Source organism: Ovis aries, chromosome 1, assembly GCF_016772045.2.
Source record: "Ovis aries strain OAR_USU_Benz2616 breed Rambouillet chromosome 1, ARS-UI_Ramb_v3.0, whole genome shotgun sequence".
Classification (NCBI taxonomy): Eukaryota; Metazoa; Chordata; class Mammalia; order Artiodactyla; family Bovidae; genus Ovis; species Ovis aries.
The window spans coordinates 201186029-201212650 of NC_056054.1; the positions used below are offsets into that span (position 1 = coordinate 201186029).

Sequence of the window (26622 nt, forward strand, 5' to 3'; positions counted from 1 at the left end):
TCCTCCTCAAAGGTAACTCTATCCCAACTTCTAAAAGGATAGATTTGTTTTGCTTGTTTTTCAACTTTAAATAAATGGAAGCACGTGCTCTGCTGTTCTCAGTCGCCCAGTCACGTCCAACTCTTTGCAACCCCATGGACTGTAGTCCGCCAGACTGGGACTCTCCAGGCAAGAATATTGGAGTGGGCTGCCATGCCCTCCTCTAGGGGATCTTCCCAAACCCAGGGATCAGACTCAGGTCTCCTGCATTGCAGCCGGATTCTCTACCAGCTGAGCTACCAGGGAACCCCAATGGACACAAACCATTAAAAAAAAAGAATCAGTCTGCCAATGAAGGGGGCATGGGTCCAATCCCTGGTAAGGGAGAATTCCACCCGCCCTGGGGCAACTAAACTTGAGCGCCACAACTACTGAAACCCACGGGCCTAGAGCCAGTGCTCTTGTGGTGGCAACGAGAGAAGCCACCATAGTGAGAAGTTCACATACTGCAACTAGAGAGTAGCCCCCACTAGCCATAACTAAAGGTAGCCTGCACACAGGCAACGAAGACTCAGAGCAGCCCCAGCTAAAAATAAATAAATAAATAAATATATATATATATATATATATATATATATATGTGTGTGTGTGTGTGTGTATTTTAAGTGGAAAAGCTTCTGGGAAACAGAGAATGCTCTCTCTCTCTCTCTCTGACTTTCAGTTTTGCTTCTCTCTCAGCCTGTTTTTTCTCTACAGCTGGGCTGCTTCTATCTGTAGACCAGGGGGCAGAAGTTGGCCACCTCTGAGTCTCAAATCTACATATTTCACATCCATCCTAGCTCATTGCTGGAGGAACTCTGGATGGCCCAGCTTAGATGAAGCATCTGGTTTGGTCCATTTTATGCCCTCTAGGAGAAAGGAATTAGGATAGGCCCACAGGGTTGCCTGAAGGGCAGGGCATGGGAGTGGCCCCAACATGTAAGGAGAAATGGAAGAACACCCAGCAGGTGTCCACTACACTCAGTCAAAGCTGAAGTCTTGACCTGTTCACAGCTTAACTGACACAAACTGAATTGCACTTTAAACATTGAGCCTGGCCCCAGAATTCCACTTACACTGATCTTGTAAGGCACACATAATGAATAAAGGAAAGTGGTCTCTGCATTTTCATTTCTTCCCTTTTGGGAAAATGTGGTTTTTACATAGTGAATTTCATTCAAGATCATGTTTACTTGCTGTAAAATACCTGAGTGAGGACTGAAAAGATAAAGGAAAAAATCAAGTTCTTTCTAAATCTTACTAAAAACCTAGGTGTTTCCAAACATTCCTAAGGAAAGCACTAAATAAACTGCTGAATTGGAGGTAAATATTTCTGCTTTGATCCCTGTGGTGGAGTCAGGCTGACTGCTTTTGCTTCTGCACAGCATGTGATGTGGTCTCATCAGTCACTCCACACACAGCAAGAATCAGAGGCTGGGTTTAAAATCAAGACCTCACCTGACCCCAGCCTCCCTTGGCCAAGGGGCGTTCAGTACCCTCCACATTCTTTATTCAACAATGGACTATCTCAAGTCTCAAGATTGGACTTATTTTCTTTGACTTCCATCAATGTCAGGGTAATTTATGTGCCTTCTTGGGGCTCCTGCCATCACTCAATTCCTGCGCTTTATCTTTCTTCAGGACTATAATGGGACATGGGGTGTCTGGTACCAGCCCGGATGTATGTGTGTGTGTTACTCGCTCAGTTGTGTCCGACCTTTTGTGACCCCACAGACTGTAGCCTGCCAAGCGCCTCTATCCAGGGAATTCTCCAGGCAAAAACACTGGAGTGGGTAGCCATTCTCTTCTCCTGGGGATCTTCCCAACCCAGGGATCAAACCTGAGTCTTCTGCAGGCAGATTCTACCTTTCCCAGTGATTACAACTCCAAACTCTAAACACAATGCAGAAAAACAAATCCAAAGAGTCTAAAAAGTAAATAGTGGCAGACAGATTGAGGGCTGAAGTCCAAACTTGAATAACAACTCAGAGCCTGGCTGAGTTTTATGGGGTTTTTTCCTTCTTTGTCTCATGGATTTGACCTGAAGGCAGGCCAAGTCCTGGAATTGTGTTTTAGGCACTGTTGGGAGAAATTTCCAGGAGAAATCACCTCTTGCTGAGACCAGAAAAAGCAATTCTTGCACGACAGAGAGTGTAAGAGAAATCCCACTTTTTAAAATATGCTTTCTTTTCTCTTTTTTCTTCCAGCTCTGCCAGGATCAGCCCCAAGCACTGGCTGCATTGCCACAGCAACAGCAGCAACACAAGCATCTAAAATTCACTCCCTCCTCCAAAAATATCTCTCTCTCTCTGACCAGAGAAACCAGTGAAATGGACCATGCTATTCAAATAGTGTGGGTAATCCTTGTTTCTGTAGCCCACCTTTCCTTCTTTTCTCTTGTTGCTTTATCCCCCTCAAGATAGCCAAAGTCACATAAGACTGCACAGTAGTGTGAGAATATAAAATTCAGAGAGAACCCTAGTTTCCTGGCAATAAGAATCAGGGAAAGGAGGGTCCCTGGGGGCTGGAGAATATAGGGACATGCCAGCGAGGAAAGAGCTGGAACGGGACCTCTGCTAGTTATGTTGGTACCCTCCCTAAATCCCAGACTCAACCCCCGGTGTACACATGCAGATCAGACCAAAAGAAGCATAGCAGAGGCTTCAAGAATTAAACTACAGGGACTTCTGTGGTGGTCCACTGGCCAAAATTCCTCGATCCCAATGCAAGGGACTTGGATTCCACCCCTGGTCAGGGATCTAGATCCCATGTGCTGAAACTAAAAGATCCCACAGGCCACCATGAAGATCGGGATCTAGCATGCCACAGCTAAGACCCAGCACAGGCAAATAAATATATTTTTTTAAAGAATTAAACTACTAAAATCCCAGACCAAACTCTGAGTGGTACATGTGACAGATAGCAAAGGCTTGAATCTACCACTCTGATAACTGTCCAGATTTTGCTTTAAGGAAAATACTCCTTCTCCAGCCTGAGCCATAATCAATTAGGTCAATAAATACGTTACATCCTCCTGACTCCAGTGACTGGTCAGAGATGAGCACACAACCCAACCAAAGCCAATGAAATGCAAGGACATCTTATCTGTCATTCACAAAATAGAGTTCTGATTAACACAAGGTTTACCCCTCTTCATCCCTCTCTAAACCCCATGTCTTCTCCAAAAATGAAAACAAAAGATCCGTGAAATAAGTGTTCTACTTTTAATGCTGGATAGTATCTTTACTTGTAGAAAATAATGATATACAAGCATTTAAAAAAACTAAGCCTTATATGTAAATATTATAATTGCCTAATGAATAGTCAAAAGGAAATCATTCAGAATTTAAAACTACAAGCAAATAGCTAAGTTTTCCATTTCTATATTTATACAGAATGCTATTAGCTCTGCTTTTGCTATAATCTTTGAAGAGCATCACTCATCTTCAACCTGAGAGGATGTTTACCACCATCAACTATCTGTAATTCCTTTTTTTTTTTTTTGAGGGATATTTAACAATTCAAAGTACATGTATTTAAGGTGTACAATTTGATGATTTGATATAGACATACATTTGTGACGCAATCACCACAATCAAGCTAATTAAAATAGTCATCTCAGTTATCATTTTCTTTTTTTCATTTTATATCTTTTTTTAATACTTCTTAAAGAGCAAGAGTAGATACAGGAGGCCCAAGTCTCCCCTGACCCTGTTGGTGCTCAAAGAAAGAATAGTTTCCAACTTCTTTCATGGGGTTTGCATTGCAGGCTCAAGCTACTTCCCTAAGGGAAAATTCTTTAAGTGTTCTGGAAAGCACAGTCATCCCTAACCTCAGTGGAAAAGATTCAAGCCATCCAGTGGAACAAAGATTAGGAGTTTAAAATCAAGAAGTTCCTAAAATAAAACTGTTTTTGTAGATAGGGATTGGTTATATGGAGAGACAGAAATGGAGTTAACTCTGGGTAGATAGGAGGTTCCAGACTTTGATCTTCATGAGGCATCAGTCAAGGACCTGGAAGGGGACTCAGTGTGCAGGAAGCACGATCCTCTGTGGGTAATTATCCCTGGCCTGCAGGAGGATGTCTTGCAAACCCAGGACTCTCATCCATGGTGACATGCGGAAGGGCAAAGGGGCCCAGGAGTGAGGAAGACTTGCAGGAAAGAAGAGATATCACATCAAGCAAGCTTCCCAACCTGGTGGTCTTGAGGGATAGGGAAGATGTGAACATGTGGAGATGGAGTCAACTTTCTGGGCCAGAGAGAAGGGTCTGAGGAAAGACATAGAGAAGAGGAAGTATGGAGTAGTCCCAGTCCCAGCTGGAATGGGGCCTAGTCATGGAACCACCTTCTCGGAGGGAGTGCTTCAAAGGAAAGGCTTAATGCTTGGTGAAGGCCAGTTCAAAGGTCCTCAGATGAGTTGGTGGGAGACCCCTACTAATACTCTACTAAAAGGCTATATAGTCCTTAAAACAGACACAATATACTGGAAAAGGTCCACAGCCCTGGGTTGGATTTCTAACTCTGCCGCTTAATGCCTGTGTGACTTAGGCACACAGCTCTCTCATCCTCAGGACTGCAAGTGTAAAAAAGAGAAGACTATTTTCCTGTGTACTTCATAGGATTGACATGAACATAAGGAAAAACAGCAGGCACAGAATATCATTGTCAAATACTTTCTTGTAGTTAGTTATCTTGTCATGTATATGAAACTCCCCAGTAAATGTTATCACCCTTCCATTACCACTACATAACAGATCCTTGAGGCCAGGGGACATGTCTTCTTCAAGACTGTCCTGGGAACATAGTATATCATTTCTTAAAAAAGGTACTTGATCAATCAATGAATGAATGATGTTCAGAATCCCCCAACTAGGTAATAAAATTGGTCTCCTAACTACACTGTAGACCTGTGGACTGTTCTTTCACTTTGCACTGCTTGGCCCAGTGGAGACTCTGAGTTAATGGTGCTCATTCAATGTTATGGTAGAGAAGGAAGCCTGTGAAGGTGGAGTCATGGACGTTATCCGCATAGACCCCATTGTGATTTTCACCCTCGTACACCTGGAGCCAGACTTGGTCACCCTTCTCCAGATAGAGGAGCACGGAGCCAGAGGCCTGGTCCACGTTCTGGTTCTGGAACTGGTCGTGGGTGAAGAGCAGGGCCTTGTCGTTCCTGTAGAGGCTGACCTTCACATCCTTCAAGTAGACGGTAATGTGGTAGGAGAAGTAGTACAGCCCGGGGATATTGCAGAGGAATTTGCCAGTGGTGCCGTCATAGTGGTTTTGCTGATTGTAGAAGATTTTGGTAAAGCGAATGGGAACATTGGGGACAGTGACCCGGCTCTCCAGTCCCACACTGAATGCTGAGCGGTATACATAGGCACTTTCTCCAGGTTCTCCCTTTCTGCCTGGGACTCCTGGAAAGCCTCGGGGACCTTCAATCCCAGTGATTCCAGTTTCACCAGTGTCACCCTTAGGACCAACGAGACCTAGAGAACAAGAAGACCTCAGTGACCCAAGGAACAGAACTCCTGTTTAGATTGGTTTCAGTCTGAAACACTGTCCCTGTGGCCCCTACCTACAATCTGCTTGACTTTCAGGGCAAGGAATCAATGAGAGCTCCCAAAAGGGACAGCCATAACCTTCTCCTCCACATCCCCCTACAACACGGGCTCCCATAAATTCCTCTCCAACCTTATCTCCAAAAGTCTCCATCACAGACCCTCCACCCTGCCAGTACTTTATGTGCAGGCTCAACCAATCGTACATAGGGGACTTTTTGGTCCCCTCTGTCTAGGTTGCCCAATACCCATCCTCCAAGGTCTCACTCAAGCCCCACCTACTCCTGAAAGCCTTCATTGTCCATCCAGGTCTGCATCAACGGCATTTTCTCTCTATTCCACTCTTTGGGCATTTGTCCGTATTCACTCTGGCATATTTGGAGTAGACCCTCTGGTAGTAGCGTCTAACAGTCCTATGTACTAGGGCAAGAGTTCTCCAAGAAAAGGACTGTGACCTGCAGGAGGTCCCAGGAAGTGTGGTTGAATGCCGCTGGATAGAATGGGAACTAAGGGGACATTAAGGAAAATAGGAATGTAAGCAGACTGAGAATATGGATGGATGAGGCTGAGATGGGAAATAGGATGGGGAAGAGCAGAGATGGTGTGGGTAGAGCAGAGCCAAGGGTACTTGGTTTTAAAGGGACCATGTGTGTTCACCCCTAGAAGGCCAATCCACAATTCACTTTCGGCTGCTTATGGGTCACATCGAAAAGCCTTGTTTCTTCCCTGTACAAGGGCCATAGTCAGTAACTACTGCCCTCTAGTAGTTTTAGAAGCCTTCCTCTACCCGGGAGGAGTCTGTGATGGGAAGGTGCCAAAGCCTTTATTCTTACCTGGATCTCCTTTCTCACCCTTCTCACCAGGGGTGCCATCTCTGCCATCCCGGCCTGGGGTCCCGTTGTGGCCAGGATGCCCTGGAATGCCTGCCATCCAACCTGTGCAGGCCCCCTTGGGCAGCGGGGGCCCTTGCATGGTGTCCTGGCCATAACTGGGCAGGGCTAGCAGCAGTAGAAGAGCTCCCAGCAGCAGCATCCTGAGTCCTGGAACCCAGATCCACGCTGTCAGCCACAAAAGAGCAACCCCCACACGGCTCCCCCATCAGGACCTGAGCAGGACTCTGGCCAGCTCTGCAGAGTTTGCCTCAGACCCGCTCCCTCAACACTCACCTCTTCTGGAAAGATTCTTCTGATTCTTCCAGCCCACCTTGTGCTCTCTCTGCCCTGAAATGTTCAGTGTTTAGCTTTATTTTCTAGGTGTGATCTCCTTTCTTCCACCATCAGTGACAGTGAGATAGCACTCCTCCAGTTCCTCAGATCTGAGCACACTATGAGGAAGGGGGAAAGCTCCAAGAGTCCATTTCTCAGGACTCTATCCCTTGGGTTTTCCAAGAGTGATGACTCAGATCATCCCATTCAACTCCCACTTCCCTCTCTTGGCTCCCTCCTTTTCTTCCCTTTTCCTTTTCTCTATGTCTGTTCCTCCTTTCTCTCCCATTCTCTTTCTTCCTTTCCCCACCTCCTGGGCTACATGTTAGACATTTGGCTTATTACATACTTGCTTGCACACATGCTCACACACCCACAATTACACCTGTACACACAACTACACATATACACACATGCACACACACACACACACACAGCCTTGGTCAGACAACCAGAGATACACTGTCCCATGAGACTAACCGCTGACCTCTGCCTGTGCAGCCCCTTAGCTGTACCCCCTCACTGCCTGATCCCTCATGGACTTCAGGTCACATGGGCTGTCCTCTCTTTTAGGAAGTCCTCCCTGTCCTCCTCCCCCGTCTGGACTGCTGTTCCCCCTCTGCCCTCCCCGAGAGCCCTTGCTTATCTTTCACAGCACTGCTTGCACTGTACTGTCATTTTATTTGTTCACCCATTAAGCACAGCCAGAGGGGCGGGAGGCTGTTAGTTGCACAGTCCTGTCAGACTCTTTGCAACCCCATGGACTGTAGCCCACCAGGCTCCTCTGTCCATGGAATTCTCCAGGCAAGAGTACCGGCATGACTAGCCATTTCCTTCTCCAGAGGATCTACCTGATTCAGGGATTGAACCTGCATCTCCTGCTTGGCAGGCAGATTCTTTACCATCAGAGCCACCAAGAAAGTCCCACTAGTATAAAACAAGGACTAAAGAAATCCTTTGGTAGGAAAAAAAAAAAAAAAAAGGGAAATACAGAGAGAGGAGGGAAGGAGGAAGGAAAAGAGACAGGAAGAGGGAAAGAGAATGGAGTGCACTTACAGTATATATTCTGGAAGCCCTGAGAAAAAGCTCTAGGGGCACAGGTGGCCAAGGGACTCCCTGTCTCAGAACCAGCCCTCCATACCCCCTCCTGAAAGACAGTCCTTGCGTGCACAGGGCCTCTGGTTCCCCTCAGTCCCTGCCTCTCTTATTAGGTTACTGAAAGCACCAGACAGAGAAACTGGCCCCAGGATCCTGGATCACAGGCATCGCTGATACCCTCTGTGGAGTCTGAAATGTAGCGAATCCCAAGAAACTGACTCTAAACAAGACATGGTCCATGTGTATTTTTTTACCCTAAAGACTCACTTTTTTCATCAGTTTGCTTGTCTCATAGATTTCACAAAGCTTCCAGAATTGAATTTGGCTTCAGGAGGAAGTTCTTCTATGAGGGATGCAGAAAAATCCCTGATAAGTAATCTTACCCCCCAAATTGTGCATTGTGTCTGGAATTTCACCTCGATGGCCCATCAGCAGGGGCTCTATCATCTTTCAGTCTGTGATGCCATCCAGCCATCTCATCCTTTGTCCTTCCCTTCTCCTCCTGCCTTCAGTCTTTCCCAGCAGAAGGGTCTTTTCAAATGAGTCAGTTCTTTACATCAAGTGGCCAAAGTATTGGAGTTTTAGCTTTAGCATCATTCCTTCCAGTGAATATTCCATACTGATTTCCTTTAGGATTCACTGGTTGGAACTCCTTGCAGTCCAAGAGACTCTAGAGAGTCTTCTCCAACACCACAGTTCAAAAGCATCAATTCTTCAACGCTCAGCTTTCTTTACAGTCCAACTCTCACATCCATACATGACTACTGGAAAAACCATAGCTTTGACTAGATGGACTTTTGTAAGCAAAGTAATGTCTCTGCTTTTTAATATGCTGCCTAGGTTGGTCATAGCTTTTGTTCCAAGGAGCAACCACCTTTTAATTTCATGGCTGCAGTCACCATCTGCAGTGATTTTGGAGCCCCCCAAAAATAAAGCCTCTCACTGTTTCCATCATTTCCCCACCTATTTGCCATGAAATGATGGGACCAGATGCCATGATCTTAGTTTTCTGAATGTTGAGTTTTAAGCCACCTTTTTCACTCTCCTCTTTCACTTTCATCAAGAGGCTCTTTAGTTCCTCCTTGCTTTCTGCCAGGGTGGCATCTTCTGCATATCTGAGGTTATTGACATTTCTCCTGGTAATCTTGGTTCCAGTTTGTGCTTCATCCAGCCTAGCATTCCACATGATGTATTCTGAATACAAGTTAAATAAGCAGGGTGACAGTATACAGCCTTGATGTACTTCTTTCCCAATTTGGAACCAGTCTGTTGTTCCATGTCCAGTTCTGTTACTTCTTGACTTACATACAGATTTCTCAGGGGGCAGGTCAGGTGGTCTGATATTCCCATTTCTTTAAGAATTTTCCACAGTTTGTTGTGATCCACACAGTCAAAGGCTTTGGTGTAGTCAATAAAGCAGAAGTAGATGTTTTTCTGGAACTCTCTTGCTTTTTCAATGAGCCAATGGATGTTGGCAATTTGATTTCTGGTTCCTCTGCCTTTTCTAGATCTAGCTTGTACATATGGAAGTTCACGGTTCATGCACTGTTGAAGCCTGGCTTGGAGAATTTTGAGCATTACTTTGCTGGCTTGTAAAATGAGTGCAATTGTGTGGCAGTTTGAACATTCTTTGGCATTGCCTTTCTTTAGATTGAAATAAAAACTGACCTCTTCCAGTCCTGTGGCCACTGCTGAGTTTTCCAAGTTTGCTGCCATATTGAGTGCACTTTAACAGCATCATCTTTTAGGACTTGAAATATCTCAGGTGGAATTCCATCACCTCCACTAGCTTTGTTCATAGTGATGCTTCCTGAAGCCCACTTGTCTTTGGACTTTAGGATGTCTGGCTCAAGGTGAGTGATCACACTATCATGGTTATCTGGATCATGAGATCTTTTTTGTATAGTTCTTCTGTGATTCTTGCCACCTCTTAATATCTTCTGCTTCTATTAGGTCCATACCATTTCTGTCCTTTATTGTGCCCATCTTTGCATGAAATGTTCCCTTGGTATCTCTAATTTTCTTGAAGAGATCTCTAGTCTTTTCCATTCTATTGTTAAGTTTATTCATATATGTAGTTATACACAAACTTACATATATTTACTTATATATGTGTATGCTCAAGTTTCAAACACACAAACATGTGTGTTCATTAAAAATAGTAAGATAATTTGAAAACTACAGAAAATAAACTAATCCCCATTCCCAAGAATCAATCTACTTATCTTTAAACATAATGGAAATAATATTTTCCTAGAAATTTTATTCTCTAACTTTTGCTTTGCAATTTTCTAATTTTTGTAATCATCATTTTAAATGTGTGTGCTAGTCCATCAAGTGGATATAACCAGGGTATACGTCAACATTTCCATTTTATTGAAGCATGAACATATGTTCATTTTGAAACATTTCATACTTTCATTTTGAAACATTTTTAAATCTAACAAACATCTTTGGCACATAGCTTATCCCCAAACTAATATTATGCTATGACATAATCCTAGAAGTAAAAATTTTGGACCAAAAGATATGAACATTTTTAAGGCTCCTGATACATACTCCCAAAGTATAGTTTGTCATGCTGTTCCACAGCAGTGTATCAGTGTGTATACAAAAGCCTGTCTTAGCTGCACTCCCCAACTTTGAATATAATCATTGCAAACAGTTTTGTTGATCTTAGTTTAGGGAGCAAAAGAAATGGAACCTCACTGCTTTGATAATTAGTGAGTTGTACATTTTATTAAAGGCTTATCTCCTAATTTCTTCATTTTTGATATCTGTTAGTGTTTCTTATCAGTTAATTCATTAGGGATACAATGTGCTTTTTGAATTAGTTTTTGTGAGCTCTTTATACCAGCTCTTTGTCATGTGTCCTATGATTTATCTATAGTGTAAAGATTATTTTCTGTTTGCTTATCCTGTTTCTTATGTTACAGAAGTTTTAGTTTTGGGGGGCTTTTTTAAGTTTTAGTTTTTATATAAACAACTCAGTTGATTTCTTTGGCGGGGGGGCTTCTAAGAGTTAAACAGTCTTTATCCATGCTAGGATTTGGTAAGTACTTTATTTTCTTCTCTTTTATTGTCTGGTGTATTTTAAATTTCACTCTTTAGTCCATTTCTGATATTTTGTGTTGGGTAAGCTGTGATCTAAGATAATCAAGTGATTTCTTCCTATTTGATGACTAGCTGTTTAAAAGGCATTTATTTAATACTTTTCCTCTCTATTGATCTGCCGCATCATTCCTCAGATACCGAGTTCTAATATTATCTTACAAGTAAAGCGAGACTTGAGAATGAGCCCTGCAGGCTGAGAGGAGGCGAGCAGCACGGCCACCAGGAGCGATAGAGACAGATGCTGCCGCCTGGTGGCATGAGTCCCTAGTCAAGGCTCTCTTATCCTCAACCTGTACCTCTGTCCCCCTCTACTGGATTTGGAGGATTCAAAGTTATTGTTCTCAATAACTGCCGGAAATAAATGAAAATGAGATAGCTTAGGCTTGTGCTATGCTTTGTCGCTTCAGTCATGACTGACTTTGAAACCCCATAAACCCCTCCAGGCTCCTCTGTCCATGAATAATGGAGTAGGTTGTCATGCCCTCCTCCAGGAGATCTTCCGTGACCCAGGGATCAAACTGTGAGATTCTTCACCCACTGAACCACCAGGGAAACCCAATTTAGGCCAAGATGAGAAGAAAGAAAGGAGTTGGCTGCAAAGCCAAGAAGAGATCAGTCAAGTCCCTCTTGTGTTTACAGAAAATACTTGTTCTAAGAATTTAAAGATTTTATATGTTGTCCAACCTTCCCACAACTTGTCACCTTCATCCCTTTCCTCTACGGAGTTAGCAGTAAAACTCCTAAGACGACTACCAAGAGGCTCTGTGCTTGCTTTCTCCAGAAATGAGGAAGGCTGAGTTCTTTTCCACAGAGAAACAGAAGGAGAGAATCCAGAACACGAGAACTGGTGAAGGCAGCTACAGAGGGCCCCAAAGATGCAGGGTCACTGGGGGCTTCCTCCAAATCATTGAAAGGACTAAAAAATCAGGTCTCTTGGATTCTCTGGTTCCTCCTCTTCTTTTAAAAATCAAGATTCTATTTTCCCAGCCCGAGGGAAGTGTTAAGGAACGATCTCTCCTTTCACAGGGGCAATGAGTCTGGGTTCCATGACAGTGACAGGTGATGGAGGTAATAGAAGGAGGGAGTGAGGGCAGATGGGCACACAGTCCTAGGACGTTTCTGCTGCGAAGAACAGATTCTGACTAAAGAAGAAGGTTATCGTCTAAAGTTCCGGATGGAAAAATCATCAATTGATAGCAATTGAAAGTCAGTGCAGAGATGCTGAACTTTCAAACAATGTATTTTAAAACTATGTGTGCTCCCTAGTTAAATATAGCAATTATTACATTTTGATTTTGAAAGACCTCTCTTTCTAAAGAGGAAAACATAACTAAATAAAACTGTAATCTAAGACTAAGTTCTAAGACTCAATTGCACCTATAAAGAAATCATTTACATGAGTCATGAAGCTAATCTTAATACCACTTATAATTCTTTGTCTTTGTAGAATGCCACTTCTAAAGTCCTCACCTCACTTAATATCTCACTTAATTTTCACAACCATTTTGAGAGACAGGATGAGGTAAAATAGAGAGCACATGTTCTCTGACCTCAGTGCTTGGGTGAAAATAAGTTGTTCTTCCTTGTAACATGTTTCAGGCATATGTTTGGCAAAATGAAGAAAAAAAATTTAACCTAAGAAAAGAATAAAATAAAAGGTAAAATCCACATAAAGTATATAGAACAGTGCCTGGCACATGTCAGTGCTCAATAAATGTTATCAATGACTATACCCATTCTAGAGATGATAAAAGTGTTTCCAGGAAGTTAAGTGACTTGTTCAAGATCCCAGAGATGTTGAACAGCTGAGCTGGAAATCAAACTGTGATCTTCTGAAGCATAATGCTGGACACTTAGGCATAGTCCAAAGAAGGAAAACAGCACCAAGGTCACACATTTGCCTGCTAGTATTCCACTCCATTGGATGGGGGATAGAAGAGACAATAGTGTGAAGAAACCCCAGGTCATGATCCAGTGACCTGACTTCTAATCTGAGCTCCATCATTAACTCACCGGGTGACTTACCTTCTCAACCCACCTCCCAGATTTCATGTTCTTTGCAAGCAAAGCTGGTTTATTAATGAGTTTATCCTTACCTATTAATAGACTATTTCACAATACTGTTGTGAGAACAGATTCACTTAAAGTATGAATAACTATTTTATAAAATTATAAAGTGTTCCACACAAATAAGTAGTCGTGTCCAACTCTTTGCCACCTATGGACTGTAGCCCACAATGCTCCTCTGTCCATGGGATTCTCCAGACAAGAATACTGGAGTGGGTTACCATACCCTCCTCCAGGGATATAAGTAAAGAGATGCAAGCAAATATTTATGGAGCACTTGCTGTGGACCACCCTTTGTACATCCACTCCCCTTTAATCTCATTTCACCCTCACGACTACTCCAGGGAGTCAGGACTCAGTTCCAAGAGAAAGCTGAGGACCAGAGAAGTTTAGCAACTTCTGCTCGAGGATAAGAAGTATTGGCCAAAAATTTCATTGGAGTTTTTCCATAAATCTAAATGAACTTTTTGCCAACCCAATGGAAGTGTGGAGAGGTGCATGTTGAAATCCAAAGCCTGGGTTCTTCCTACTGCACTAGCTTTCATGGCGCACTGTATACAGGTATGGATAAGCTTGCTTTCAAAAATTATACAAGGGGGTGGGCCATGATGCTCTCTGAATCCTAAAGGTCCATATTACAGTCCCTCATTTTCATTTAATAGTAAGAGAAATTCCACTTTGACCTGCTGGAATTTCAGCAACAGCAGCAGAATCTTGTGAAATGCAAGGAGTCTCCTCTGGGACTGGTAGGAGACAGAGTAAGATGGGGGAGAGAGGTCACCAAAGCCAACGCCAACTCCAACAGGAAAGGGCGTTAAAGCACAGATCGCAGAATCCAACAAAACTGAAAGGGACCCCAGAAACCATCTCACCCCTGCCCTGCTTGTATAAATGGGAGGCTAAGGGGGAGGAAGATCCCCCTTAGATTGTTAGATCCTCAAAGGATTTCCCTGGTGGCTCAGACAGTAAAGTGTCTGCCTACAATGTGGGAGACCCAGGTTCAATCCCTGGGTCAGGAAGATCCTCTGGAGAAGGAAATGGCAACCCACTCCAGTATTCTTGCCTGGAAAATCCCATGGACGGAGGAGCGTGGTAGGCTACAGCCCATGGGGTTGCAGAGAGTTGGACATGACTGAGCGACTTCACTTTCTTTCACTTTCATAGAAACCAGCTCCCACAGTAACACCTCCCATCACTATGCCATTTGTTATTTGTTTCAATCTTAACTCCATGAAGCAAGGAAAGTATTCCCAACTTCAGAGATGCGGAAACCGAGAGATTAAGGAGAAGATCCCTGAGAGATGCCATCACATTACGACTGCCTCAAAAAAGGCTTCTCAGACTCAGTTTCTCAATCTTCTAAATGAGTTCATGTAAGATAAGGAACATGAGAACACTTTGAAGTTGGCAAGAGTACTTTGCAGTATAAATTGCATAAGCCAGTTTTAAACTATATTTCATTTAATCTTCCTCATTAGCACTGTTTTTGACTCCACTATACAGAGGAATCAGAGGTTGAAGAGACCAAGATGCTGGCTTAAGAGCATGCAACTCTTGGGCTGAATGAAATGAGATTGCTGTCTTTAAAGGTTAAAAAATGGTAGAATATTGGCAATTTTACCTGGCACAATCTAATGATAAATGGCAGAGCCAAAAATCAGCTAGGCTCTGCCTGGCACCCAGGAGGATGACCTGAAAGCTGTCACTCAGCATCCTCATGCCCGCCCCTGCCTCAACACACACACACTCATACACACATACACGCTCATCTCTCTCTCTCTTTCACACACACACAGTTTGGGACCAGTCTCTCCACATGAAGGAATGCCTAATTAAACATTCTAGTCTCCAAATCTTTTACCTCCCAACCTCAGCCAAGGGTCTGCAGTCCCTGGCCCCCCAGGTCGACAGGGAGTAAGAAGGAAGTCTGTCCCCACAGCCACCTTAGAAAGCACAAGAAGCCAGTCCTCCGGCCCTCCTTACAAATCCTCAAGAATGAAGGGAGGGAGGCAACAGGAACAGCCAATTACGCTTCAGGCTCCCTTCCCACCGCTCACCTTCAACAACAAAGCTGACACCCTCATGCTCCTTTGGACATATTCTGCTAGCATCAAGTCCCCCCTGTCCCAGCCTTGTCGGGAGGAGCTGACCTTACCCCCTAAGAACAGGAATCCCCAGCAGTGAGATGGTTGCACCCCTCCTGAGGCTTGATCTGAACACCAGAGTCTCCCCAGACCAGGGACCTGCATCCTCAGACACGCAGGCCAGCCTGACCTCTAAAATCCCTTCCACTCCAGCCTCTGCATCAATGGCCGGAAACAGCCAGGATGCCTCAAGCGCAGCACTCCCCAGGGCAGGCGGGATTGGGCTTGGCAAAGGCCGGACAGATCGTGGCTTCTGTCAGGAGGTGTCTGCTACAAAAAAGATTTTTCATAAGTTCCCAGTAGATGCCAGGCTGCTTGCTCACCTTACCTCTTTTGAACTTCTCCATCATCCTGTGAGATATCCCCACAATGGTGTAGATAGCCATGTGTTTACAGACATCCCCCAAAATCTACAGATAATGATCGTGTCTCATCCATCTTTGTATCTCACAAACCGCACCCAGGGTCTGGCCTGTAAAATCTGCTCAATAAATACTGCTGAGCAGACTCCAGTGGCAGAGTTGGGCTCCAAACTCAGTCTGAGGTCAGAGCTCAGGCATTCCCCAAGCTGCTTCTTCATGTGCTTCTTTCTCTGCCCTACTTGGTCAGCTGAGAAGTGATGTATCATCTTCTCCTCTCATATAATTGAACTTTATTGCTGGACCATCCCCCCCACTTCACTGACCCCAACCTTTTCTTTGGTTAAGCTCCTTTACCACAGAGTGAACTGGACAAAATTCAGGATGGTCCCCGACATTTTGACCAGAAGCAACAGTCCCTTTTCTCTTGGAGCTCTAGGAAAATCGAGGCAGAAGCCCAAGGCTTGTCAGCCTCCACCAGTGCTGGCCTGACCAGGGTTTTGCCTGTATCTCTCCCCACCCTGCTACCAGGGTAGCCTGGGCACAGCCCAGCCAAAGGCTCCATGGTAAGGAGCCTTCACCTCCAGCCTAGAAATTGAATCAGTCATCCTTACCCTCAGGTGTGGAATCAGAGCCACAGACTTCGGTCAGTGTGGAAGTAAGAGGCGATGGCCTGGCCTCAGTGGCCCGGTACTCATGGGGGTAAGCAGACCCCGCCTCACCACTGTCCCTTCCCATTGGCCAGCACAGTGAGAACCAGAGACCAATGGGTAGACACAGCCCCTGGCAGCTCCCTTGGGTTGCCACCCGAGGGAACCTGGTGCAACCCAATTCGGGCTTAGGATGCCAAGTAGAGCTGCAGGCATCACACTTATGTCTCCAGGCTTTGGCCTTTATTTTTGCCTCTTACAACAGCAACAGAAGATGGGACCAAGGGTCAAGATCAGAAGCAGGAAAACAAAGTCTTTCTTTATGTAAAATGAATTGCCTGGTGATCTGGGGCACAAGTTACCACCATCAGCTCCCACTCACTCTACATGACAGGGAACCACAGTATAGCAAGAAATACAATACATCCTTTCCTCTCTGGACTGAACCCCAGACTGGGGAAAGATTTTGCATGTTAATTTTGAGGACTGAGGTGAGGGAACATTTCTGGGGTGGTGTGAAGCAGAGCCAGATTACGATTATTAAAGGCCCTGGATTTCAAATGATTTTGAAGCTCCCACCTGTATGTGATTCAAATTCAATATATTAGAAAATATATACTAACTAGGAGAGATTGGGCTTCTCAGGTGGTGCAAGTGGTAAAGAACCACTTTATGCCAATACAGAAGACACAAGAGACGTGGGCTCAGTCCCTGGGTCAGGAAGATCTCCCGGAGGAGGGCATGGCAATTCACCCCGTTATTCTTGCCAGTAGAATCCCACAGACAGAAGAGCCTTGTGGGCTACAGTTCATAGGGTCGTGAAGAGTACGACACGACTGAAGCAGTTTAGCACATACAGGGGAGATTAGCATCTTTCATGGATTTTCTGGCTCCAAAATTCTGGGTAAGCTTTTGAAAACTAACTTTTCACATGTGTGTGAGTCCCCATTTTGCCAGCGCCTAAGCCTGTACCCCACCTACTGGGGAACCCTCCCCTGGGTTGGGAGCAGCCTGGAGTGGTGCTAAGGCACACAGGTATTCCTAGAGGGCTTAAAGTGTCAGTGTTCATCACCTCAAACTCTGTCTTGGCAAAGCCACATTCTGTTTTTGAAGGACAGGATCAGCGCCACTTCCTGCAAGCTACAAATTCTGATACATTAAATTATGACCCCAGCAAGGGCTCAGGATTCCAGCAATAATTTCTGCAGACATTCAGTCCTCAGGCAGAGGGTGGGCAAGTATTTGCCTGCCCCTAAATACCACCTCTGCTGACCACATAGAGCCTAAAAGCCCCCAGCAAAGTAAAGTGAAAGTCTGATCTAAGTCTTGTGCTGTGCTGTGCTCAGGCACTTCAGTCACGTCCAATTCTTTGAAACCCCATGGACTATAGCCCACCAGGCTCCTCTGTCTGTGGAATTCTCCAGGCAAGAATACTGGAGTGGGTTGCCATGTCCTCCTCCAGAGGATCTTCCTGACCCAAGGATCGAACCCAGGTCTCCTGCATTGGCAGGCAGATTCTTTACCTGCTGAACCACCAAGGAAGCCCTGATCTAAAGCCTAGCCTCCTGCTAATATGCAAATATTTCGAGAGGAGTCACATCAGGCCTTTGAGATTAGAGTCATGAGTGTCTCTCCCCAAAGGCCTACTGGCTTAGGTAAGAGGCTTATGAAAATGAGGTTCTAGTTTACTAGAGAAGCAGGACTGAGGAGAAAACATAGAAAAACTGCAGCAACGCTCAATTACTCCAGCATTTTCTTTTTATTGTGGCATCTCTGATTTATTTTGGGTTTGCATTACTATCTGTCTCTCCATACTAGACTGTAGACTTCATGAAAGCAGCTGCCTTGTCTGTTCAATGTTTTACCCTCAAACCCTGAGAATAAGACCTGGTATAATGTGGGCAATGATAAATGCTGAATGGAAAATCAGGGAGTGATTCTATTTAATCTTCCCCTTGGAGATAACTCTGTCTCCTAGTTTACAAATCAAGTGTCTGCAGTTCAGTGAGTTTAAGCAATTTGTCCAGATTTGTACAATCTTGGACAGATCCAAGACTGGAACCTAGTCTACCACAACCCATATGCTTTCCAGGACCTGCTCTCACTCCTCCTGATGGACTATAAGATACTAAGATTCATGCACTTACTTCAGGGTAGCTTTGGGTTTGGCATAAAAAATACTTTCTTCCAATCTTATGGGAATACAGCTGTTTACAGCAAGGTTAAATGATTGCACAACATGGAATGACCTTAGCCCCCAAGTCGCATGGCTACTGTGCTTACCTGGCTGTGAGTCAGGAACGTTGTGCAAGCCTAGCATTTTGAGGCCTCAGGGAAATCTGCCATTCACTACACAAGGGCCAACATGTGGAAAGACACAAGTCTGCGGCATACTGGCTTAGCGACTGAGACTGAAAAGCATTCAGTCAGAGGTGCCTTGAGGCTAGTCTTTTTCCCAGGATTGAGCTGTTACTATCGAAAGCGAAATAATCAAACACATGTGAGCCTTTCCTCCAGGCTGTGTCATGGCTACCATTCAATCCCGTCAGCATGGCAACTAGGGTACTGAAAAGAGCAGGTCATGTGATCTCTCCCTCCCATAAGTATGTTTAAGTATTGCATATATTTTTGCTTAATCGTGATTTTTTAAAAAATAATCTTAATTAAAATAAGTCAGTATAATCAAGACACAGAAGAAACACACCCTGTGGCCTTCCTCCCACTCCATCCCCCAATTCCTAGAAATGACCAAAAAAAGTTTTCATTCCTGTATCTCTTCCAAAGACTTGACTACAGTTGCACTTTATCCAAGGCAAACTCAGATACAAAATTAAGACTCCTGTTTTGTCATTCATTCTTTGGACTAACAGCAACCCACTTTCACCAGCAAGGAGGCCAGTTCAAATAAGCAACCCTCGGTTCATATGTTTGAGAGCCTGTATCCTTAGAACACTCCTCACACCAAAATTCTCTATTAGTTGAAAGGAGGATGAAGTCCTAAGACAGTCTTTGGTGAGAGTTCTTTTAGGGTGAGATTTTCTAGTTCCGGCAGGGTGAGATTTTCGAGAGTGGGGGAAACTTTCTGAATGACTTTCAAGTACATCTGGCAGTCTCTAATTGGCCCATTATTTATGTGTACATAAGTCGGGGCTTTCCAGGCTGAGCAAGGTCATATGGGTTATCTTGCTTCATCTGAAAGAAAAACTGATGCTCAGCTTTAGAGTACTGCATTAGCAACTCATGTTTTAAAAAATAAGGTAAAATCTAGTTTTGTTTTTTTTTTGCATTCTTAGTATACCCAGCACCCATTTTAATACATATTTGTCTTTTACATTCTAATATTAAATGTTTTTTTTTATATATAGTCAGTTTTCAAATGCATGGAGGGGATATTTCAGGATTCTCTATACTGATCATTGTGTGTGTTTATTCTTTATCAGGAGAAAGTATCCTCTTGGCCAATGAAAATAGCATGATGCAAAGCTCTAATATATAAGTAGTAAAGTCATATCTGAAAGTTTATCCACTTATAAAGCTTGATATTTGAGTAAACATGTAATTGGGAGACTGTATTTAAAAAAACTTTCCAACCCCATATTCTGACACGGAACTCGGCATACAAGAGGACTCCATATACGTTGGCTAAGTCCAGAATTGCTACTGTGGCAATGAGGACTCTGGACCTGGAGTTGGGAAACCTGAATTCCAGTCTCTGCTTCACTACAGGCTGGTTGGATGACCATGCTATGTATTAATGGCCTAGTAGCTGGGAAATGGCCTCCATTATTAGGGACTATAATTCCTACCACCCCTTAAAGCTAGGAGTTAGGATATGACAAAATGTTCACCCATAGAATATTAGAGACTCAGCTACTCCTGGCTGAATCTTAAAATATTACACCTATGATTCTTCAATTTCTTCCCTAACAGTGAACAGGAGTGAAGATATGCCTATGACCCAGTTTTTTGAGGATTTTTTTTTTTTAGAATTACATATCACTTTTCCCCCAAGTTTATTGAGGAATTATTGAAAAATATGATCGTATATATTTAAAGTATACAATCTGATGATTTGATATATGTATGCACTGTGAAATGGTTATCAAGATAATTAACACCTCCTTCACCAGAGTTAACTATTTTTGTGTGTGCCTGGTGAAAATGTTTAAGACCTACTCTCAGCAACTTCCAAGTATACAACACGTATTATTAACTAGAGGCCCATGACCCAGTTTTGGTCATACAGGCAAAGATGATGTTCTAGGGGATGGTGGAAAAACCAGAGGAAAGAAATCTGAGAGTCCCAAATGACTGTGTGGAACAGAACAGTCTTCCTACCTGCCCTGGACTGTTAGCTGAGATAGAAATAAACCTATCAAGTCATTATATTGTTGGGTTGTTGTTGCAGCAGCTTACTATTCTACTTGGCCTGTGATATCCCACAAAGAAAACTGTTTGCAAAGAGTCTGGGAAATAAAGGGTATACTAAAAGCATGCAGGTTTCCCTTCTACAGGACTTCTCTGCACCTGGATAAATGTTTCCTTTTCTCCTGTATATTGCAACTTGAGGGAAAAAACTGCTGATCTCTTGTATCCTCTTACTGTTTCTGAAAAACACATCTGGAAAATGCTGACTTAGATGATTTCTATTTCCTCTAAATATTGCATAACGCATGGCTAGTGTTAGTAGGAATTCCGAACAGTATCAAATTTTCCACAATCAAGGATGCCTTTAGTCTAACTAGTTTTCTCAGAGCATGTTATCTCTAGGATAACAGAGGCAACATTATCTCTAGGGACAACAGGCAACATTATAAAATCATAAAGAATATGAATAATTTTCCAAAAGCTTTAGGGGAAAAAAAGGTTTAGGAGATTTTGATCTCATTGTTCTGTAATCTTTCTTACCTAATCAAACGGAAAGATGACAGAAGTTTTACCCACAGAGGAGTATCTTTTTTGTTGTTATTTTTGGTTTTACTTTCAAAGGGCTTGGAAAAGGTTTTGCAACCAATTCATTCAGTAGCCTGGGTGACCTGGGCAGCTACTGTGTATAAGGGCCTGGAGAAGAGTACTCAGGGCCCATGGGGATCAGTGGGAGGACAGAATGGCCCTGTCCCAGAGCACCTGAGGCCAGCACCTGGGGGACGTCAGCAGTGGTGACTGGGAGTGAAATGGCTCCTCTGGCAGCCAGTCTGTGACAGGTTTGTGGAGAGGGTCTTCCTGAAACCTCCCTTCCTGGCTGGGAGGTTTGAGCACTTCGCGTTCTTCCAGTGCCATCAAGTGTGGCCGTTTTTGTAGATTTATAAAATGGCTGAGGTCCAAAAGAATGAGAGTTTCAGGCTGTTTCCGTAGTGTGCGACTAGCCACCAGATGGTCAAAAGTATTTAAGGGAATCCAAGCGATGTGTTTGGGCTTCCCAGGTGGCTCAGTGGCAAAGAACTCTCCTGCCAGTGCAAGAGACACAGGAGACGTGGGTCTGATGCCTGGGTCGGGAAGATCCCCTGGAGGACGAAACGGCAACCCACTTCAGTATTCATGCCTGGGAAATCCCATGGACAAGAGGAACTTGGCGGGCTACAGTCCATAGTGTCAGAAAGAGTCAGACACAGCTGAGAGACCGAGCATGCATGCATGCAAGCAACGTGTTTTCTGAGGCTAGTAGTCAGAATCCTGAGGATTCCTCTGTCCAGATGGAGCTCTTACATATTCTTACTGAGAAATGTATTAGCGTGATTGACAAGATAATTGGAGAGACGAAAGCAGAGAAGTCCGCTGGGAAATCTATGTGTTCAAAACTGACTATATGAACATATGTTATAAAAAATGTGAAAATATGCCATTGTAGATTATGCTAGAGTACACTGTCTTTTGACCTGGTAGATTGACCTGGTAACTTATACATGTCCAATGTTGTTAATGCAGCAGTGGGCTCTGAGTGCTTAGAAAAACCCCCAATCTGTTGACCCACAAGCTTGAATTGGATCTAAAACAGGTTTTTCCCCCTCCCTTTAGGGAAGGAATCTGCGCAACCTTTCAAGGGTTTCTGAATGCAGGTGGAGGATGTTAGGAGTGGTTTGCCAAGACCCCACTCCCATCATCTTGGTCTGCAGAACTCCCCTGAGGAATCCTGCTGCAGAGCTCCTTTGCTCTGCTCTGCTTCCTCTCCAACTACACTTCACAGCTGGCTGGCCTAACTGTCCTTCTTCCCTGCAGTTCACAAAGCAACAATCAGAGGTGGAGAGGGAAGGACTCACCTCCAAGGGTTAAGTAGAGGAGTGAAAGGATCAGGGACACAGCCAGGAAGGGGCTGGAGAATTCCAGACATGGCAAGTCAGATGGTCTTCTAAACCGTGGTTGGAACAGTCCGCTCAGGAAGAGCCCTGACTGCTGGTGTTGCTTCCTAGCTTCATGCACACTGGCTGTGAGGACCGAAGGAGGCCATGTCTGTCAAGCACCAGGGCCAGCCTTTAATGACAGTGTCTTTCTGAACCCTATGGCCCAATGGTCTTGGCCAATACATCCTCCCTGGTGTGTATACATTGCTCCTCCGTGCACAGATGTCCCTCTCTTTCCTCTCCACTTGGAGAAAATACTTGCTCCAGAAGACCCAGCTCACCCCTTCCCTGACTGCATCAGGAAGAGGAAGTGGCAAGGTTCTGTGCCCCCACAGTATTTGTCACACCATGTCACAATGATCCGTTTCCACATCCATCTCCCCCAACCAGACTGAGAGTTTCCCGTTCATCTTCATCCCTGCCTGGTGTCTCCTGGTTGCAAGTTCCTTTCTTAGGATGGGGTTAGCCAGGAAATAGGCATTGAATTAAATGAGTGAATGCATACATAAATAAGTAAATATTCTTACAGTCAAAATGGAACAATGTGGATTGGAAAATAATGCAAATAGAAGGAAATAAAATTTCCCAAATTGGGGAAGAACTTTGTTTTAGTGTGCAAATAATAAATATTGTATCCAACCAATTTGAAACACACTCTACTGAGACATTGGGGAAGAACTTTGTTTTAGTGTGCAAATAATAAATATTGTATCCAACCAATTTGAAACACACTCTACTGAGACAGATACTTCGTTGTTAGGAAAGGGAGCATGAGTGGGTGAATTCACAATCATAGCTTAACGTTCTGAAAAATTTCAAACACTCTGCTGAACAACTGTGCCTAGGAGCCCCTCTCTGACAGTCTGTCCCTTAGTTTCTGCTCTTTTTTGGCCACAGTTAAAGGGCTTCTTTGTGAACACACTATTTCTATTTTCTTGAATTCTACAGTGATGTTCCTGAGTCTCATGGGAGACAGCCCCCAGCTGCCTCCTGACCCAATCCATTCCAGGAACAAATCAGGCGACCGAAGATTCAGCCAGATCCCTCATCCAGTAAACAGAGAAAATCAAAACACCCTAACAATTCCCAAACTATTGATTACTAAATCCAAAACTACCTCTAAAACTAAACAACTCCAGAGCTCAGGATGCTGGTTAGTAGCCATGATCGCTCAGCTCTCCACCTACCCTCTGCTCTCTGCTTTGTGGTTGGGGCCATTCACCGCCTTTGCCAGCTGCTCCCAAGTCAGCCTCTGACAACAGTGCTGAGGAGCGGAGGCTGGAGGAGGGGAAAGGGCTGTGTTTCTCCTTGGGTGCCTGGGTTCCCTTCAGTATTGCCCTAGCAACTGGCCTCCACCCGGAGAGCCGTAGACAGCTCCAGGACCTGAGGTTTACCATTTCCCCAACACTTCACTAACCAGCCTCATCATACCCCATCCTCCAGCACCAGCTGGCAGTGCCCCTACCCCAGAGCTCTGAATCCAGTTCCCAGGCCTGTCTCCGAGTCCCTAGGACACCTGTTCCACTGGGCAGTGCTGCCTCCTCAGAGGGCTACCCCCAGCCGTGTGGGGCCACCAACCTCTTCCCTGTTTTCCCTGAGACTTTGGGCTGCACTATACTTCATTATTTTTTTGTTTTGCCTTTTTCATTTTCCAATAGCTGAGTAAAAATTCTTTATTTAAATGTATTAAATGTTTTCTGTTATACCCAGTATGGAGTCTCTATCAGATTGGACTCTGACAGTAACTCTAAAGCTAAATAATTTTAAAAATAAATAAATTTTAAAATCAATTAAGTAAAAATAAAGAACGGAAAAAATTTTAATTTAAAAAGTTAAGAAATTGACAATTAATAGCTCTGAAGATAACTTAAAACTAAATAGGTGAAAACGTATGACAAAATTTAGAGAAAATTTTAAAAAACTGAAATTAAGTCTAATAAAATAAAATTTACTTGAAAATAAATAATTCAAAAATAAATAACTAAAAACTAAATCTTTCAAACATAAAACAAAATTACATATGTCAAAAGTAAATAAAAATGGATTTAAAAAACTAAAAATAACTCAAAATTACAATAAAATGAAGAGAAACTGAAAAATAACTCAGACACTAAGTCTAAAAATGAATAATTTTAAGTATTAACAAATAATTATCAAAGCTAATTCAAAAATAACTGAAGGTAAGTAACTGATAATGACCTTTGAAAAAAAGTAAGTTTGAAAATAAGATGAAAACTACAAAATCAAATAACTAGAAATCTAAAGAACTAAATGGGCTTCCTAGGTGACTCAGTGGTAAAGAACCGGCCTGTCAATGCAGGAGACACTGGGTTTGATCCCTGCTGGAGAGAGGCATGGCAACCCACTCCAGTATTCTTGCCTGGAGAATCCCATGGACAGAGGAGCCTGGCAGACCACAGTCCTGCTGCTGCTGCTGCTGCTAAGTCGCTTCAGTCGTGTCCGATTCGCTGCGACCCCGTAGATGACAGCCCACCAGGCTCCCCCGTCCCTGGGATTCTCCAGGCAAGAACTCTGCAGTGGGTTGCCATTTCCTTCTCCAGTGCGTGAAAGTGAAGTCGCTCAGTCGTGTCCGACTCTTAGCGACGCCGTGGACTGCAGCCCACCAGGCTCCTCCGTCCATGGGATTTCCCAGGCAAGAGAACTGGAGTGGGGTGCCATCGCCTTCTCCGGGGCCACAGTCCATGGAGTCGCAAAAGAGTGGGACACAGAGCCACTAAACAACAACTACAACAAAGCACTAAATAGAAATGAAAAAAAGAAAAAGAAAGAAAACTGTCCCTCGGGCTGGTCTGCTGTCCCCCGGGTGCCAGTTCGGGTTTCTCCCAGGCTGGGTGAGCCTCCCAGGAGTGCGCCCGGCGTTGAACTGGACCGCTTGCTCCTCAGGCTCGGGGAAGACGGTCTGGTTGCCCCCGCGCAGGACTGCGGATCTGCGGGCTCCCAGGCCCCTGTGCCGCTTCTGCTCCAGTGAGGGGCCGGCCTCCGCACCCAAAGCAGCGGCTCCCCGGAATGCAGGCGGGCCGGGAGGCCTCGGGGTCTGGAGTCAGTGTCAGTTCTCAGCCTCAGGTCCCCTTCCTGCGCCCGCACACCCTATGCTGGAAACCAGACAGCTTCACCTTGGCTGATGGGGGTCTGTGATCCCCATTTTCCCCTTTCCAACTCAGAATTCTTTCACAAAGAAGTGTCCACGTGGTGTTCATATCCCTACCTCCCGGTCCTCAGGAAAAAACTGTCTTTTTGCGCTTGCCGATCTTCCTGCTGTCCCTCCTTCCCGCCCTCCTTCCCTCCATCTCTTCCCTGATGACTGCCTATTTCCCATCTCCTTGGCAGCCTCTGCCAAAAGTCACTGCTCTCCCCTCCGTGGGGAAATCAGAGGGAGGAATACACCTTGCCTCTCTTGTCAAAGAACTGGCTAATTAACCAATTAGCCACACACTATGCACCTGTCCTGTGCCAGGGCTGCTGTCCTTAAAGACACTGCAGAGACAGCCACCCCCACCAAATACGAGCCTACTGTGTGCCTACTAGGATGTCAGCTATTTGGCAAAAGTGAAGTCTCACACAGCTCTAACGACCTTAGCCCCATTTTACAGCTGAGAAGCTGAGATGAGAGAGGAATTATCACTTGGTCTAGTTCGGTTGGCCTGTAATCACTGCAGCTGGAATCTACCCCATATTACATACATGGCGCAGGCTCCCAGATCAGGTAAGGGAGGTGAGCATCTGCAGAGAGAGCCCCAGGCTGAGCATCAGCTGAGTTCCAGATCCCTCAGGAATCTGAGTGCAGGAGAGAGTTTTTAGTTCAGGTGAGAATTCAGGGGGAAGGCACTGGGGCAAGGCCCTCTTCTGGGCAGAGGAGAGGGAGTGGAAGGAGCCTACAGTTGGGACGGGGTGGGGTGGGGCACAGTACCTCTGGGAGCAGGCAGCCAGCAGTCCGGAGGCCCCCCCAAACTGTTCTGGGGCCCGGGGTCCTTCCCAGAGCAGGCAGTGGGGGCTGTGCTAGCAACATGGGGAGCAGCGGAGCAGCCTTCAGAAACCCAGGCCAATG

General features: G+C 44.6%; 1 protein-coding gene across 4 annotated transcripts; it reads right to left on the minus strand.

The window, feature by feature from the left end:
* Positions 1-3228: 3228 nt before the first annotated feature.
* Positions 3229-16242, minus strand: ADIPOQ (adiponectin, C1Q and collagen domain containing). Of its 4 annotated transcripts, none has more exons than XM_042243690.1 (4): positions 16183-16238; positions 6748-6801; positions 6415-6621; positions 3229-5509 (listed from the first exon to the last, which is right to left on the minus strand). In XM_042243690.1, the coding sequence occupies exons 3-4, from the start codon at positions 6611-6613 to the stop codon at positions 4989-4991; spliced, it is 720 nt and encodes a 239-aa protein (XP_042099624.1). In that variant the 5' UTR covers positions 6614-6621; positions 6748-6801; positions 16183-16238; the 3' UTR covers positions 3229-4988. The 4 variants fall into 4 exon arrangements, with proteins under 4 accessions (XP_042099624.1, XP_042099693.1, XP_042099654.1 ...); XM_042243759.1 differs by having other exon boundaries at positions 6748-6905; XM_042243720.1 differs by lacking the exon at positions 6748-6801 and having other exon boundaries at positions 15538-16238.
* Between the last annotated feature and the right edge of the window lie 10380 nt (positions 16243-26622).